General features: G+C 53.8%; 1 protein-coding gene across 4 annotated transcripts in view; it reads right to left on the bottom strand.

Annotated features, from left to right (window-relative positions):
- Nucleotides 1–18,321, bottom strand: part of NFASC (neurofascin) — an 80,973-nt gene that overhangs the window by 38,152 nt on the left and 24,500 nt on the right. For 3 of the 4 annotated variants that reach the window (XM_047753281.1, XM_047753283.1, XM_047753282.1), the window contains exons 7-18: nt 15,557–15,668; nt 13,755–13,939; nt 12,182–12,313; nt 8,769–8,912; nt 7,741–7,852; nt 7,233–7,399; nt 6,072–6,219; nt 4,541–4,665; nt 3,453–3,497; nt 1,849–1,950; nt 1,358–1,555; nt 525–595 (exon numbers count right to left, since the gene is read on the bottom strand). In XM_047753281.1, coding sequence (XP_047609237.1) covers nt 525–595; nt 1,358–1,555; nt 1,849–1,950; nt 3,453–3,497; nt 4,541–4,665; nt 6,072–6,219; nt 7,233–7,399; nt 7,741–7,852; nt 8,769–8,912; nt 12,182–12,313; nt 13,755–13,939; nt 15,557–15,668 — 1,541 coding nt within the window. The remainder of the gene's footprint in view (nt 1–524; nt 596–1,357; nt 1,556–1,848; nt 1,951–3,452; nt 3,498–4,540; nt 4,666–6,071; nt 6,220–7,232; nt 7,400–7,740; nt 7,853–8,768; nt 8,913–12,181; nt 12,314–13,754; nt 13,940–15,556; nt 15,669–18,321) is intronic. The other variant, XM_047753284.1, reaches the window with a different exon arrangement.

The following is an 18,321-nucleotide window of genomic DNA, read 5'->3' as shown; positions in this document are numbered from 1 at the left end:
TGGCCAGACTGACAGCCTATTCCTCGGTCACCTCTGCTCCCGTCTCTCTCTCTCTCTCTCTCTCTTTTTTTTTTTTGGTCTTTTCTAGGGCCACTCTGAGGCATATGGAGGTTCCCAGGCCAGGGGTCCAATTGGAGCTGTAGCCATTGGCTTACACCAGAGCCACAGCAACGCGGGATCTGAGCCGAGTCTGCGACATACGCCACGGCTCACGGCAACACTGGATCCTTAAGCCACTGAGTGAGGCCAGGGGTCGAACCCACAACCTCACGGTCCCTAGTTAGATTCATTAACCACTGCGCCACGATGGGAACTCCCCTGTCTCCTGTCTTAAATTCTGCTCTTACACACTCTCCTGTTTGGTTTCTGGATGCTCAATGCAGAGAAGAGCGGCCCCTGCGCTAGCCAGAGGGTGTGCGCCACCCTGCAGCCTTGGGGTGCAGAGGGGTAAAGGGTGAGGGCTCCGAGGCACAGGCTGCGAGGGCAGCAGGGCCCATCATGGAAGGGCCGGGAGGGGCTCTTACCGTCCACGTGATCTCCATGTTGTTCTTCCTGGTCCCCTCTCCCTTCACATCCGAGGGGTTGGACTCAGGGGCTAGAACCCAAATAGATGCAAAGTCCAAGTCCAGTCTTGTGTATGACCAGGACACAGCAAGCAACTGGTCCCTCTATGCCCTGTCCCTTCTCAGCATCTCTCACTATACTTTGTCTCCTAGGCAACTGCGCTTGCTCTGCTGCTTTCTCTGTGTGGGACATGCCTTCCTAGCTAAGATTTAAGCCCTCCTTAAATTATCCCTAATTTCTTTGGAATTTTAATCCCTTACAAGACAGCATTACTCATAAGGCATTCCACATTTTAGGTGGTCAATACAGCCAACCTGATGTGGATTACTCCCTTTGTGGATTATCCACTAAATACGTTTAATCCTGGCATTTAACATTTTGGGGAGCATCTCCATCCTCCATGAGCCAGCGGGATTTCAGAAATCTGGACATTTTACGACCCAAGTGCATGTAAGAACTCTGATGTAACCACCAGATTATCTATTTCTCTGGCAAAGTCTTGCTAGAGCGCTTCCCTTTAAAGCAGATTAAGAATTAGTCACAACATTAGCAATAATGAAAATGACAGTGAACATTTATGGTGTGTTAGCTCTACGCCAAGCACCAGACTTGCGTTTTCAAGGGTCATCCTCACAGCAGCCCCATGGTGGCGGAGGTGGTTTCACAGAAGAGGAAGCTGAACCTTGGGAGGTTAAGTAATTTGCCCAGATCCGTGTGGCTGCGGACTGGGGGAACGCACTTTGAACTTGGGGTACCTGACTTCAGCACGTGCTGTGAGCTCTCAAGTACTCACGTGCTCCGCTGGTTCGGTAGCGCTCAGACGGGAGGCTGGGATGGCTGCTGCCCACCTCGTTGATGGCAATGACCCGGAACTGGTAGTTGACGTATGGGGACAGCTGGAGGACGGCTGAGTTGACACTGCCTGGGAACTTGGAATGGTCGTGCCAGACCCCTGGCTGGAACTGGTCCTCTTCAAACTGGACGACATAGTCTGAGGGGGGCCAAGGACGACAGAGCTGTCTGGGGAGCTGAGTTAACGAGTTCTTTCTCAAGAGCACCCCCTCGTGGTCTCCATTAGCCTCTAGAATCTTCCCCCGGATGGACAAAGGCACAGGTATTCTTCCCAAGACACAGAAAGGGAAGCCCAGGCCTCCACATGATCTGTCCATAGCCCAGGGCACATGCCAAGTGAGGCAGAGGTGGGACCAGAAACCGGGGCCAGGCCTCTGGCTTCTGGGTTGCCATCTCTCTCTTCCGGATTGGAGCGCAGGGCCCCTGGCTGACCTGTGATGGGGCTGTTGTTATCGTCCCCCGGGATCCAGGTCAGTCTCACGCTCCTCTCGGCCAGGTCGGTGAGCTCCAGGTCCCGGGGTCGGTCTGGCCGTCCTGGCGGCAGAGGGAGAAGACACCACGCGGGACTCCCGTTTTAGAACCGGCCCGTCCCCATGCTGGCCTCTGCCCTGGATGCTGTCCCGTGGACAGGTCCTTGACAGGCTGAGGTCACTGCCAGCAGGAACCAGCTCCAGCACAGGGGCTACCCCCTCCCTCAGGGTTTAAGGAAGAACCAAGAGGACATGCCAAGTTCTACCCCCCGCCCCAAGGATAATAATGGGGTGCAGGGCACAGAATTGGGGTCAACCCACCCCACTTCTATGATGTTCTTGGAGCACAAGCATTTGGAAAATGCTGCCCTTTGCATTAGACCAATGTTCGCATCCTTTAGGAAAGCTGGTGAACAACTCTGGGATTTTGTCTCATTTTCTTATAATTATCTTCAGGCTCTGAGGGAGTAGGAGCCGGGAGAGGGGGGTTGGAGTGCTGAGCAGGGCAGACCAGTTAGGGGAATGGGAGTGACAAAGACAGAGGACCAGGCCAGGGAGGGGAGGGGACTGGGTCTAGAAGTTGCAGTGATGGACAGCAGGACAGAAAGACCCCAGTGAGGATAAGGGAAGCACCTTTTGGGGGCTCCAGTCTCGCTGGATGTCCTAGGGGTTGTAAGTACCACCTTGGCCTGGGGATAAAGCCCCCTGGCCACTGACTGGTGAGGGCAGTCATGGTGTTGCCCCCATCCTGGCTATCTTGAACCAGCTCTATCCACACGGTGGCTGGCTCCTGGAAGGATCTGGAAGGTGAGTCACAGGGGCCCGCATTCACTTGTGTTGCACATGCGCGTGTGTGAACTGCAAGTGGGTGTATAGTAGCAGATGCGGAAAGGCTATTGAAAAGATGGGCCTAAGGATAACTCAGAGCGAGTGGGTTTTCCTGACTGGACCGAGTACATTTCTTCTTCTTCTTTTTCTTTCTTTCTTTTTTTTTTGCTATTTTAGGGTCACACCTGAGGCATATGGAGGTTCCCAGGCTAGGGGTCGAATTGGAGCTGAAGCTGCCGGCCTACGCCACAGCCACAGCAACATAGGATCTGATCCGAGCCTGGGACCTACACCACAGCTCACGGCAACGCCAGATCCTTAACCCACTGAGCAAGGCCAGGGATCGAACCTGCAACCTCATCATTCCTAGTTGGGTTCAATAACCACTGAGCCACGAAGGGAACTCCCCACATACACTTCTGGAGGCCAAGCTGGGGGTACAGAACAGGCCACCCCAATGGAGGGGTGAGCATGGCTAGAGGAAGGGGTTGCAGGAGGAAAAGGCCGCCGGACTTCGGGGCTCAGTCTGTGAAAGGAGCAGGAAGCAGGGAGTAGGACCGTGATGGGGCTCAGGGAGGTGATGTGGGACCCTAGGGGCAGTCAGTCTGGCAGGGAGTGGGGCGTGCCGCCCACTCGCCTGTACCCAGCACTCCGCATCCTGAAGTGCCTTCCTCCTAGACCCCACCCTCCAGACACCCGGAGAGCGCCTGGCCAGGTCCCCGGATTAGTAGGAATTACCTTTGGGCAGGGCAGCCAAACGGTTAGTTGGAGTGGCCTGATCAGCTGTAAAGGTAAGATGGGTTATCCAGGTTAGCAGGTTATCTGGGGGTGAAGGTGTTCTAGAAGGGTGGGACTAGACAGCGGAGGCTTGAACAGCTGCTCCTGTACAGCTTCGCCCCACCCGTTAGAAAGGCTTTCCTGCCTTTCCTCCACAGCCGACTCCTTCCTGTCCCGAGGCTGTTCCCTGGGACTGTGCAGGGACACTGCAGAGGGACGAGAGCGTGCTGGGAGAAATGGCAACAGGGCATCCCAGGAAAGCACGGAGGTGACGCAGCAATTGGCTACCTCCCCCAGGACGGCTTAGTATTAACAGTCTGCCCTGCACCCGAGGGCTGGACTAGCCGGGATCATCCTACGTGCACAGGACCCTGTGACATCCCACCAGGAAAGGGGAGCGGAGGGTGAGGCAAGCCGAGGGGGTTAGAAGGACAAATACAAAGTCAGTCTTGTTTCACGGATGGGTGTTTTTTTTTTTTTTGTCTTTTGTCCTTTTTTTGGGGCCACACCCATGGCACATGGAGGTTCCCAGGCCAGGGGTCTAATTGGAGCTGCAGCTGCCAGCCTACACCACAGCCACAGGAACATGGGATCTGATCTGGGCCTATGACCTACACAACAGCTCACGGCCATGCTGGGTCCTTAACTCACTGAGCGAGGCCAGGGATTGAACCCGCAACCTCATGGTTCCTAGTCAGATTCGTTTCCGCTGCGCCATGACGGGAACTCCCAAGGATGGATGGTTTTAATTGACTTAGTGGTTTTGAGTTAGCTGTAAAGCTGGTAAAAATGATCACAATAGAAACCCCCTATCTGTTCCCTTGATTACTCAGGCACCTTTGGTTGAGGATTTGGGTGAGTTTAAGATTCCATTCAGGAGGAAAGGCCTCCAGAGAGCTTATTCTGAAAGGAGTGGCTTCCTAACCCTTAGGTCAGAAGCAGGAGGCTCACCATGCCTGGCTGGCGGGCTGACCACAGGCCATTCTCTATTCCTCTGGCCTCGGAAATGGGGAGGGGAGGGTTGTGCCAGCGTGGGCAGCAGCAGTTACCTAGCACAGTCAGGTAGGCCTTGGCCAGGTCTTGGTCCAGCTCGGTGCTGGCGACACACGTGTAACTGCCTTGGTCCCGCTCTGCCACACCAAAGATGGTCAGGGAATCCTCTTCCTTCTTCATCCTGCAAAGGTACCCGGAGGGCTTGGGAGGAGGGCCAATGGGGGGCAGTGAAGCGGGGAGGCGGTGTGGGGCACTGGTTGTCCGCTTTCTCCCTAGAGTGAGATGGGAAGGGTCTGGGCTGGGGGGCTGAGCCCCTCCTAGGGGACATGGGGCTCCATCTCAAGAGAGGCAGGGTCTCCACGTCATCTTGAGCATTTACAGTGCTTGATGGAGGCCCCAGGCGAGTAGGTGGAGCTAAATGGACCATATTCACTGTCCTCAAAACCCACACTAAGTCTGTTCTCTGTGCCTTTTTTTTTTGTTGTTGTTGTTGTTTTAAGCCGGCACTGCAGGACATAGAGGTTAGGCTAGGGGTTGAATCAGAGCTGCAGCTGCCAGCCTACACCACAGCACCAGCAAGACCAGATCTGAGCCACATCTGCAACCTACACCACAGCTCATGGCAACGCTGGATCCTTAACCCACGGAGCAGGACCAGAGACCAAACCCGCAACCTCATGGATACTTAGTTGGGTTTGTTACCGCTGCGCCACAACAGGAACTCCCTCTGCACCTTTCCTGTGTTGTGCTCCCCTCCTGAATTATGGCAGTTAGGTCCACCCTCCCAAAGGCACATCTCTTCATACTTCAAGCACTGCCTTCAGCCCAGAGTGATGCCCCGGCTCAGGCCAAGTATCCAGGTTCTCTGAACTGCCCCCAAAGAGCAAGGCAGACTGTACCAGCTGAGTGCCAGAATGCCTGGGCCAGAACTGCAGGGTATGCCCCTGCAAAAAAACAGATGATCCCTGGAAATGGCTGGTACCCATGCCCAACTCACTCCCCAAATGGAAGAGGGTACAACAAAGAGCCCTGGGAGGGAGACTCCGACCAGCCATTCTCAACCCTGGCTGCACATTACAAACATCTCGGGGGACGTTTAAACATTATGTAAACCTGGGCCCTCTCCCAACTCCAATGAAATCTGAATCTGGGGAGAGGGAGCAGGCAGGTGTAAATCTAGTAAATGGTCCCAGGTGCAGTAAAGGCCCAGAACCACACTGACTACAACGTTAGCGTCTGCTCGGGCCAACCCTGCCCTCTGCTGGAGAATAGGGGCACTGCAGGCAGGGCTGAGTCGATGCTGAGGGATCATTCTGGCTGAGCTATAGAAGAGGAAGGGAAGGGATCAAAATAAAGGGGGGGGGGGAAGAGGAGTGAGGGGAGAGGGAAGAGGGAGGGAGGAAGAGGAGGGACAAGCAGAGTGCTGATGGGGTGGGGGGAGGTGCGGGGTGGGGTCTCCCAGGCTGGTGCCCCTCCTCAGCAGTTCCACAGTGGCACACCTGACAGGGGTTCCCTATCCTTGGGTCCTTAAAGGGAAAAGAAAACGCCCACATGAGCAGCAGGAAGGGAGGAGGGAGGAGCAGAAACCTGTTCCCAATGTAGAGGGGCTCGTCGTCCTTCAGCCAGGACACCGTGAGCTTCAGGGAGGGGTCGTGCTTCACGCGACACTCCAGCTGCACCGTGGTGCCCCTCTGGGCGACCTGGTCCTCAGGCATCCGGTAGATCCTGGTTGGGTCTGCGGAGAAGACCCTGAGCTCGTCTCTGCTCCCACCCCCATGTGGCCACACAGTGTGACACTCGGCCTCCAGCTCAGAGGGACCACGGAAGGTGGCAGAGATAGGATTCAGTTACATGAAGGGTGGGGGGGGGGTCCAAAATAGGAAACCATCCCTGAATCCTTTCTATCCAGCTTGGAAACACAGAATGCAGTTCTGGGGTGGCAATGGGAGCTGGTGTGGTTCCATTTGGACCAGGCTGATGATGACTCGGTGTTCCTAGCACCCAAGCCAGCTGGAGGCCCTGGGCCCGGGATTTCCAGGGGGAGGACACACAGGCCTGTGGGGAGATCCCACTAGGGATTAAACATTAGATGTGGCACCTCTTCTTTTTTTTCTTTTTAAATTGTCTGGCTGCAACTGCAGCATATGGAAGTTCCTGGGCCAGGGACTGAAATCGAGCCACAGCTGCAACCTATGTGGCAGCTGCAGCAATGCCGATTGAACCTGAACCTCTGCAATGACCTGAGCCACTGCGCCACAACAGGAACTCCAAATGTGACACATTTTCTTTCTTTCTTTCTTTCTTTCTTTCTTTCTTTCTTTCTTTCTTTCTTTCTTTCTTTCTTTCTTTCTTTCTCTTTCTTTCTTTTTTCTCTCTCTTTTTCTTTTCTTTTCTTTTTTTTTGCTTTTTAGGGCTGCACCCATGGCATATGGAAGTTCCCAGGCTAGGGGTCCAACGGGAGCTACAGCTGCCAGCCTACGCTACAGCCATGGCAACGCAGGATCTGAGCCGCATCTGCGACTTACTCCACAGCTCACGGCAATGCCAGATCCTTAACCCACTGAGCGAGACCAGGGATCAAACCCTCATCCTCATGGATAAACCAGTGAGGTTCGTTACCACTGAGCCACGACGGGAGCTCCGAGACGTGGCCCATATTCAAGGTTTGTAACACACGTGGGTAACTTTGAGGAGATGGCTCCCTTGCCCTCCCCACCCTGCCCTCCACCTAACAACCCTCTCCTTTACCTTTGACCTCCAGGCGGACCTGGTTCTCAGCTTTGCCCAGGATGTTGGTGGCGACACAGGTGTAGATGCCTTGGTCCTCTTTGCGGATCATTTTGATTTCCAGACTGCCGTTCTCGTAGACATGGTAGTTGCCACCATCCAGGTTGCTTCCTTGCCCATTCTTAAACCTCACAACAGAGCAGCAGAACACACAGCATACTGAGAAAGGACCAGCCCGGGGAGCAGCGGCGGAGCCACTCGAGAAACCAGGCAGGGAGTGGGAGGAGCCCTGTGCAAGGAACCTGAAGCCTTGAGCCTTGTGGGTCTGCCTCCAACCACTGGGTGGTCCTGGCAAGTCTCTGGGCCTCAGTTTCCTTCTTTGCACAAAAAGAAGGTCGGCCCAGATGATCTGCCAACTTCCTCCCAACTTCAGCCCTTCAAGGCTCCCAGGATGTGCTGAATATCTGTCATGGGCCAGATGGAACAAGAAAGATGGCCCATGGGGGAGGCCTGGTCTCCTGGAACTTACCATCGGAGCGTGGGGATGGGAGACCCAAAGAAGGGGCAGTCCAGGCGTGTGCGGTTGTATAGGATCACCCTGATGAGCTGGTTCCGGGGTGACAGCATCCGAGGCGGCACATCTGCAATTCCCAGAGAACTGGTCTTGGGTGAGGAGTCTTCCTCCTCCTCTTTGTGGACCAGGCTTATCTCTGCTTGCCTTCTCCTCACAGCAGAATTCTGAGTACTGGGGTACCTTCCTCTAGCAACCTCCCTCCTTTAAGATGCCTCTCAGAGAACAGACTTGTGGTTGCCAAGGTGGAGAGGGGAAGGAGTGGAATGCACTGGGAGTCTGGGGTGCGTAGATGCAAACTATTGTATTTAGAATGGATAAGCAATGAGACCCTCTTAGAGCACAGGGAACTACAGCCAGTCTCTTGGGATAGACCATGATGGAAGATCATATGAGAAAAAGAATGTATGTATATATAAGCTTGGGTCACTTCTCCGTGCAGCAGGGGTCAACTATACTTTAACTTTTTAAAAAAGAAGCTTCTAAGGATTAGGGGAGGGAGCTTATCCATCTGCCCTTAAACCTACCCTATAGCCAGTCCAGCTTTTGCAAAGGGTTCCCTCAAATTTTCTAGCAGGTTCTATGCTTGCCCACTATAGCCCTAAGGTGTCTCCTAGTTGCACCTGCGCACTGCCTGTTCCCTGCTCTGTGAGTGCCACGAACATACTCAGGACTCTTTCCCACCCTGAGACCACGGGGAATCCAGGGGGCATCAACATGGACACACCAGGGGGATGAGACAGGTCCACCCTCCCTTCAGGGGAGGAAGGGGACCAAGACTGACTTCTGGCGTGAAATGGACTCTGAACACCCAGCTCCGTGCACTTTAAGCCCTCCATCCTCCCTGCAAATCTCATGGTCTCTGTGCTTCCCCACCTCCTGCCGCCCTCACCAGCCTGGCTGAGCTCTGGAAAAGCAACTGTGCCCTAGAGGTGAGCAAGACCCAGGGTGGCTCCCTCAGGCGAGCAGAAGGAGGGTGCACTCACCCAGCACGCTGACGAAGGCATTGGCCAGCAGGTAGCCGTGCTCATTGGAGGTGTTGCACTGGTACACGGCCCTGCTGCTGATCTGGGTGTCCCGGAAGATGATGGTGTCCCCAGCCACCTCTCGGTTTGGATTGGGTGGTGCCGCTGCAGACAGAAAACAGGGCAAGGCAGGGGGAAGGGCATTTAGGACTCTGGTCACGCCTCCCTAGCAGGCCTGGGATGCTGTGGAAGCAGCAGCCCTGGGGGCTGTCAGACCCAGCTTCTGACCCAGCACCACCCAGCTGTGTGGCCCTGGGCCCATCAGAGTCTCCTGAAGTTTCCTTCTCCACCTGTCCAATGGGAATAGGAATCCCATCAAACCTACACCACAGCTGGGCAGATGTGGTTGAGAGCATAAGCTTCAGAAAGAGGAGGGATCAGAATTCTAAGCACAGTGCCTGCCAGCACTTTTCAACAGCTCTATGCTTCAGTCTCCTTATCAGCAGAATGAGGATAACATACCTCCTTGTGTTTTTTTTTGTTTTTTTTCGGGCCACACTCACGGCATATGGAAGTTCCCAGACTAGGGGTTGACATGCCAGAGCAACACGGGATCCAAGTCGCATCTGTGAGCTGCACCACAGCTTGAGACCATGCTGGATCCTTAAATCACTGAGTGCCAGGGATCCCAGATCCCCGAGGCCAGGGATCAGGGTGAACCTACATCCTCATGTACACTAGTTGGGTTCTTAGACCGCTAAGCCACAATGGGAACTCCTTGTGGGACTTCTATGAGAATGACCTGAGATTCCCTGCATGTCAATAGCAGAGGGTTCAGCAATACAGATTATTACTGTTATTATTTTAATCCGATGTGCATGTACTCCAATGTGTTTTGAGAAGGCTAAAGCAATGGGACCTACCACCTTCCCACGCTCTGGGCAGAGTTGTCTGCAGACATCCACAAAATTAAATGCAAAGGCCAAAGCCGGCTGAAAGCTGGAGGAGTCCCTGTGTTTGCCAAAGCTATGTGATCTTCCCAAGACATGCGCCCACACTGAGAGGACACTCCTCCTGCAGGCCTCCAGGTCCCACTGGCTGGGGATGCAGAGAGTAGAGGCTGGGAGTGGCCATGGGCATCTTAGTCCTGAACGCATCGTACCCTAGGACCCGGGGCAAAAAGACAACTCCTTCTGGGCCTCATTTCCTTCATCCCTCAGAAGGGGAAGCATTGCTCCCATCTCTCCCCTACTCCGAGGAAGGTTAAGATAAGGATAGTGAGTACAAATAAAAGTTTTTTAGAAATGTAACCAATTGCCATTTTTCTCATGTGTCACCACCAGAAGGTGCCCTTCCTCTGTGAGATTTCAGGACTGGGCCAGAGGACTTGCCTTGCACTGTCTGTGAACTCATCTAGAATCACTCAGACCTACCACAGAAGTTGGCGGGCGCCACCCCACAGATAGCAAGTCTGAGCCCCGGAACCGGGTGATCAGTAGGCAGGGAACAAAGCCGAGGTCAGCACCCTTATCATCCTTCCCAAGTCCCCACTCAGCAGAAAGGCACAAAGGAAGCTGACGCCAGCAACTTTACGTCTCCTTGCACAGCGCTTCTCATGGACCAGCTTTCTGTCCAGGACCTTCCCAGGGACAAGGCTCAGCTGTGAAACCTGGACTCTGCATTTGTTTAATTGTGCTGTGATTTTTTTTTTCGTCTTTTTGTCTTTACAGGGCCGCACCCGCGGCATATGGAGGTTCCCAGGCCAGGGGTCGAATCGGAGCTGTAGCCGCCGGCCTACGCCAGAGCACAGCAACGACAGATCTGAGCCGTGTTTGCAACCTACACCACAGCTCAGGGCAATGCCGGATCCTTAACCCACTGAGTGAGGCCAGGGATCGAACCTGCAACCTCATGGTTTCTAGTCGTATTTGTTTCTGCTGCATCATGAAGGGAACTCCAATAGTGCTGTGATGTTTAACGCCTGTGTTTGCCCTGTCCCCAAACTGCTATCAGGACAGGGAGAAGGGCAGACCACGTCCCTGTGCCACTCGCATTCAGGGGAAGGATGTTTCCTGGGGTAACCAGATGCTCTGTACTAGGCTGTGCCGGTGGCGTAGAGGGCTGACACAGCAGCCCACAGCTTCGTCACTCACTTGCCACGTGACCTCGGGCAATTCCCTGCACCATCGGTGCCCCATTTCCTCATCTTTAATGTTTGAGGTTAAAGAGATAGAGAAATGCACAGGAGCTCTCAGGTAGCACTGCAGGTTAAGGATCTGGCATTGTCACTGCCGTGGCGTGGGTTTGATCCCTGGCCATGGAACCTCCAAATGCTGCGGTTGCAGCCAGAAAAAAAAAAAAAGAAAGAAAGAAAGAAAAGGGGTAGAGAGAGATGCACAGTGCCTGGCACTCAGTAAATGTCTAGAAAGGTGCATCCTCACCTTCTCCTCTACCTATCTTCCTGCCTTTCCACCTGCTTCTATCAGCTGTTGCTCTCAACTTTGGCTCTGAGTTCTCTGCATCTATTTTTGGCCCCATCTGGTTGTTAACACTGTTTACATTTCCTCCGACTCCTTAGAGCAAGTAAGGATAGGACATTTGAAAAGTAAATGCAACTAGACTGAATATGGTGTGAAGACCTGACCCTGACCGAGACCTCAGGTCGGAAGAGGCCCTGGAGTTGACCACGTCAGCCCTCCGGGCAGGTCTAAAGCTGCCTGACCCCTGCGAGTGCTCAGTAATGCACCGAGACTCTGCTCGCATAGGGGACCTTTCCCTCCTATCCAACCACATCTTTCATGTCATCATTTAACCCCGCCTCTCCTTTTGCTCTCAGCAGAAAGGGACTTGGGAAGACAAGGGCAATGAGTGACCCAGTTCTCTTCTCTCTCCTGAGCCCCAGCCATCACTCAGAGTCCAGAAGATCCAGCCCAGGTCCCCAGCCCTTGAACTGGGCTCTGTGGTTATTAAGGGCAGAAAGCAGAAATGTATGAAAAACCCTTCGAGTTCCTGTCGTGGCTCAGCAGTAACGAACCCAACTAGTATCCATGAGGATGCAGGTTCGATCTTTGGCCTCGCAGTGGGTAAGGATCAGGCGCTGCTGTCGGTGTGGCGTAGGCTGGCAGCTATGGCTCTGATCCAACCCCTAGCCTGGGAACCTCCATATGCCATGGGTACAGCCCTGAAAAACCCCAAAACCCCCAAACCGAAAAAACAGTATGAAAAACCCCCAAGAGCAAAAAGCTCCTAAACATGGGACCCTAACCAAGGGCCTCCTGTTCTTATACATACGAATGAGGCAGTTTTCCGGCCCCTTGAGGTGGCAAAAGAGATGGTCTGCTCCCTCACTTCTGGAGCAACAGGGCTGGCCCACAGGGACCAGGATCTGACGGGACAGGGAACAGAGGCTGGTGGGGCAATGGCGTGCTACTCACATTGCAAAGGTTCCCCATTCACCATCCACTGGACAGTGGGCTTGGGGTTCCCATTGGCTCGACACACCAATCTCCCGTCTTCGCCAGGAGCCAGGATAAGGTTCTTGGGTTCATCCAGCCAGTAGGGAGCAGCTGGAAGACAAGGACAGGCATAGGCAGAGGTGTCAGATGACATAGGCAGGCAGCAGAAACCAAATAGGCTCCCTCTGGGAAGGCTGGAGTCCCTGAGTGCCAGCCCTACCCAGGCCCTTGCCACCTGCCCAGGGCTCATCCTGATGGGTTGACGGTACAGCCTGCCTTTGGTTGGCTTGGTGCTGCAGAGGCTGATGGATTTAGTTCAAGTTCACAGATCATTTCTAAACTGAGGCTGCGCACGTGCGCCCCCCTGGAGAGCTTTTAACACGCAATGGATGCCAGGGCCCATCTTGAACCTACTAAATCAGAGTCCTCAGGGGAAGCCGGGTGGCCACAGCTTTGAGAGCTTCTTGGGTGCTCATGACCTGCAACCAAGGGCTCAAGCTGGGAAGGGTGGGTAGGGGTTGGCCCCTCTGGATTTCTGCCGTTTTTGCTGCAAGATCAGACTCTTTAGGAAAGGTCTGATATTCATTGTTTTAGGCATTGAGCTTTGATTAGAACAGAAGCTCTTAGCTGGCCACCCTTCCCAATTGTTTGGAAATTTTTGTGACTATGTAGACACATATTTTTCTGAAAAGAGGGTCTTTCAGATCAGATTCCCAAAGATCTTGAAACCTCAAAAAAGGTTAGGAAATCTGATGTGAGCGTGGTGCTGAAACCAAGGTCATGGGTCCAGTGAGCATGTGGTAAGAAAGTTCTTGCCTGTGGCATCAGACTCATCACCCCACCATCCATTCATCCCCACCATTCAGACTGAGAAGTGACTGGCATACCCCACCGTCCGTGGCTGGAACCCCTGAAGGCACATGCTCCATTGCCTATAAGAGCTCAGGTGTGCCATCTATGCTTTTTGGGAAGGGAAGTGATTTTTTTTTTTTTGGTCATGTCTGAGCCTTGTGGAAGTTCCCAGGCCAAGGATCAAACCCGCACCACAGCAGTGACCCAAGCCACAGCAGTGACAACACCGGATCCTTAACCCACTGAGCTACCAGGGAACTCTGGGAAGTGATTTTAAAAAACAATAATTTGTGCCATGATGATGCCCATTTTAAAAAGAACCATGCACAAGTTCACAGACAGCACAGGCTAAGACAGACACACCATGAACAGGAATGTGAAACCAAAAATGGAAAAGGTTCTGGGTGATCCAAACGGGCCGGGGAAAAAGCGCACCTGCTGAGGGAGTCCTGGGCACAAAGGGAAGTTGGGCAATGGTCAGGCGGATCTCCTTAGACCCACCTCCCTCCCACCACACACACACACACACACACACACACACACAGGGGGTGACACCCTTCCTGCAGGTCACAATTTCCGCCAATCAGAGTGTTGGATGCTTTTCCCACTCACCCTGCCCCCAACCACCGTGAGAGGGGAGGGTGGTCAGGGAGCGGAGGGCTGGCAAAAATCATCATAATGAGAAATACACACAACGTACCCTTTACTCTCACCGAGATCGTGTGCCGGATGCTGCCCATCTTGTTGGAGGCCAGGCAGAAATACTCCCCAGAGTCTTCCTCAGACACATTGGTGATACGCAGGGCCTTGTTAAAGTTCTCAAGCTTGGCCTTGTCAGATGGGAGGTCCCCACCTTTCTTGTACCATGCGATGTCTGGTGTTGGGCTAAGAGGGACCAAGAGAGACAGGGACGTGTCACTAACGGTGGCTCTGCGACTCTTGTATGGAGCCCAAGACACCCAGGGGCCCTGAACGTGCACTTGTGATGGGGTGGAGTAGGCACAGGCAGGAATCCCAATAAAGGATCATAGATGGAGACGGAAACCTAGGGGATGTTGGGAGATCACTGTAAGTTATTATTATTATTATTTTTATTTTTTGTCTTTTAGGGCCACTCCCACAGCATACGGAGGTTCCCGGGCTAGGGGTCAAATCAGAGCTGTAGCCGCCGGCCTACCCCACAGCCACAGCAATGCTGGGATCTGAGCCACATCTGTGACCTACACCACAGCTCACAGCAACGCCAGATCTTTAACCCACTGAGCGAGGCTGGGGATCGAACCTGTGTCCTCATGGACGCTAGTTAGGTTCGTTAACCACTGAGCCACAACGTGAACTCCAATCACTGTAAGTTAATAAATTGCCCCCAAAAGCCATCAGAATGAGGCAGGCTTGTTTGCTTAGTGGAGACAGGAGACATTGAGTGGGGGATGGGATGGGGCCTGCATTCAGATTCAGATCAAGAGCAGGAATTTGAGGACCACCCTTCTGCTGATTTGAATACATACATTACCAGATACCAAGGAGGAGCTACTGCTCGAAGAAAGAGGAAGAGGTGGTCTTTTCTGACCCCCACTCCCCTTGGATGATAAAACTGTAGCCCACTGGATCCTCAGGACAGAGCCTCCTTGCCTGCCTGCTTGCAGCTCTCACAAACGTCCTAGCTTAATAAATCTATTTCTTGCCTATCACTTTGTCTTGCGCTGAATTCCTTTTGTGCGGAGACACGAGGAACCAGAACCTCAGTGAGTCCAGACACAGGGTAAGTGGTTCTAATTTGAAACCGTGGGTTTGGAGTTCCTGTCGTGGTTCAGTGGTTAACGAATCTGACTAGGAACCAAGAGGTTGCAGGTTCCATCCCTAGCCTTGCTCAGTGGGTTAAGGATCTGACGTTGCCGTGAGCTGTGATGTAGGTTGCAGACTTGGCTCGGATCCTGCGTTGCTGTGGCTGTGGTGTAGGCCGGCAGCTACAGCTCCGATTCGACCCCTACCCTGGGTAGCTCCATATGTCGCAGGAGCGGCCCAAGAAAATGGCAAAAAGACAAAAACAAACAAACAAAACCGTGGATTCAAGTCCCAGTCTGGGTTTTGGCTGGGTTCAGGCTGTCAGTGCTGTCAGTTTCACCCTGGCCCAGGAGGACAGGATGGACGTCCTATGCGAGCTGATCCTTCCTCTGCAGAGGGGATGCTCAGCCACAGGGCGCCTGAGGGACTTATCCAAGATCCCAAGAGGGTCTACCACACATACCGGAAGCCAGCCATCTCCTTTGCTCATTATGTACAAAAGAGAGCGGCCAGAATGGGATGGAGAGGACTCTGATGGGCAGCGTCTCCACTGGGAGCTGTTTGCTTCTTTTTTGCTCCCCTCCCCCCACCAATGTGGCAAGAATGGAGCATGCATAAACCCCCAGCCCCTCCTCCTAGAGGGGGGCCAGAAGTGGGGCTGTGGCGGGGGAGGGGGGTGTAGCGGGTGTGTGTGTGTGTGGGGGGTTGCAAACATACACCCCAGAAGCGATGCACTCCAGCAGGAGGTCCATGCCACGCAGCACCATCTGACTGCTCGCTGTGCCCTGGGGATACATGAAGCTGGGTGTTCTTTCCGCAACTCCGCGGGCTGAAACAGGATAGAACAAGCTCTTGTGAGCTCATGAGCCTCCTGCCCCGAGGGCTGACCCAGCTAGGCCAGAGCTGTCGGGCTGGAGAGAAAGGTCGTCGTGCCCTCCTGCTCACCCCCTTACCCTCAGAGGCACCAAGCCCCAGACCCTCCCAGCTGAAACCACCCCAAGGGCTGGGGCATCAGCAAGAGAGGGGTGTTAGGAAGCGCGGGGCTCCTCGGCCCCACCCGAGCGTGGGTGTGAACAGCTCTAAGTTCCGAAAGGATCCGCCAAGTGGAGTCCAGCTTCCTTCACAGCTCAGGAAGCCTCTGTCCCTAGAATTAGGGAGGGGCTGCCTGAGCGGGGAGTCCCCTACTCCCCCAGCAGCTCGTGTTGGGATCCTCAGTGGCCCCCAGGGAGGCCATCTCAGCCGCAGGAGAAAGAGAAGGTGCGTACTGGGGCTACAGGACAGATAACCGGCTCTTTGGGACCCTGGAGACAAGGCGATGGGATGAAGCCACAAAGACTCAGTTGAACAGTCAGAGCTGCAGGGAGTATTATGAATGGTTTAGCAAAGACAGGGTGAGAATTAATGAACAGACGTGACAGGAAATCACTGTGGGGCCAAGACCACTCTGCTTCTTCACTAATGACTTGGGAAGAGGGGCTGGGGAGGGGGGTGTTAATTGGATGTGAGAGATGGGGGGAGGGTGAGAGGCAGGTGGCAGCCAAGATGGAGGAGGTGATCTACAATTCAATGAGGCTGGGGCAGCCTTGGGCTCTGGAGTCAACGACATGCAAGTTTTGAAGGCCAGGTGGCTCCCAGAGTGCCACACTGTCAGGGTGGCTGCTTCCTGGTGGAAGGGAACACACGAGCCTGGGTACACCACAGCGCAGGCGACCACGCCCTACCCGAAGCTCATATCTCCCTCAGAGCTCTCTGCACAGCTCTATGGACATAGGGTGGAATGGAGGACAAAGATTTTGCCACCAGCAGAGGGAAACTGGAGGGGTCCCCTCCTTGCTCAAAAGGTGTATGATTGTAAACAAGAAGTTAAAAAGATAACTGTAAACTGGGTTATAAAAGATAACTACCCATGGGTTGAATGGGTGGGTCTTTGACTCAGCTGGAGAGGGGAGGGGCGGCGGAGGCTGGGCTGCCAGGAAGGGGGAACTCTCAGACATGCCTGGAGTGAATGCAGGGTATCTTGTTGGGCACGGGAACAGGGGGGCAGGTATTGTGACTGGGTGCTGGCAGAGTGAGGACAGGGTGGCAGGAGGAACCCTGTCTCTGCAACATCGCTGGGCTAGCTGGTGACCAGCTAGAGCAGTGGGGCTCCTGTCCTAAGGCACTCAGCTTCTTTCTACCAGCCATCAGGGAGTGGGTTTCACAGAGCTGGCATCTATTTTACCCTTTGGGTAAGAGAAAGAAATGAGGACACACAGGCAGAGGTGTAGTTAGGCTACTGGCACAAAATGTGGCACATAGCTAGTGTTCAGGAAAATGACCGTGGGATGGAGAAATTCAAGAGGAGAACAAAACAGAAGGCACAATTCACCACCTGTTATCGCTCTTTTTGGAAAGGTCCTCACCTGTTCCACCAGCACACACACATCCAACAGTGGCTATTGAAGGGTTAATCCATTATGTGGTTAATTGGTTACCATCTCTAACTCTGACAGCATCCAGCTCTCAGTACCAGAGACGCCTGATACCGAAGCAGCAGCTCCCTCCCACCCATCCTCATGAAATCACCCAAACAGACAACACAAGGTCAGGGGCACCCTGAGGAGAAGAAGATTTCAGGGCAGGAGGCTCTGGGCCAGTTTGGTGAATCTGATGAGAGCTGGGCACTCTGGGGTTGCATGGAAGCTTCTGTCGGCAGGCTCCTTCCACGTGGGCACAAAGCCTGCAGAAACCAATTTGTGACCCTGTGGATGTTTAATGCACACTGTAGCATGCAGCCCCACCAGCACGCATGCCCAGCAAAGCATTAAGTACGGGAAAGACCGGCAGCTGCCTTGACACGCTGCAGCTGGGACTATAAAAAGTTATGGCAAGACTTCATTTATAGGATGTGGGCTAGCAACCGAAGAGTCATCCCGGAGGAGAAGCTACTGGGAAACCAGCCACAGGTCAAAAACACGGGGAAGGACATCCTAAAGGCAGATGTCATAATTGGGGCCACCACTGGGTGAGCACTCAGTACAGGCTGAGCACTTGGCTCAGCTCCATCACCATCATCATCACGTTTGATCCTCACAGCAAGCTTGGCGGGTATTACCCCCATTTTCCAGGAAACAGAGGCTCAGTGGAGCCCGTGGACTTGCCAAGGTCACAAGCCAGTGATGTTTTGGATTCTGGACCATGTGGTGCCAAAGTGTGTGTTCTAGCATCTATTCTCTAGTGCCTCTGTCTTTTTTTTTTTTTTTGTCTTTTTGCCTTCTTTTTCTAGGGCCGCTCCCACGGCATATGGAGGTTCCCAGGCTAGACGTCCAATCGGAGCTGTTGCTGCCAGCCTACGCCAGAGCCAGAGCCACAGCCACGCCAGATCTGAGCTGCGTCTGTGACCTACACCACAGCTCACGGCAGCGCCAGATCCCCAACCCACCAAGCGAGGCCAGGGATCGAACCCGCAACCTCATGGCTTCTAGTCGGATTCATTAACCACT

The sequence above is a fragment of the Phacochoerus africanus genome, chromosome 11 (genome assembly GCF_016906955.1).
Source record: "Phacochoerus africanus isolate WHEZ1 chromosome 11, ROS_Pafr_v1, whole genome shotgun sequence".
NCBI classification, from domain to species: Eukaryota; Metazoa; Chordata; class Mammalia; order Artiodactyla; family Suidae; genus Phacochoerus; species Phacochoerus africanus.
This window is presented reverse-complemented; position numbering and strand designations above follow the sequence as displayed.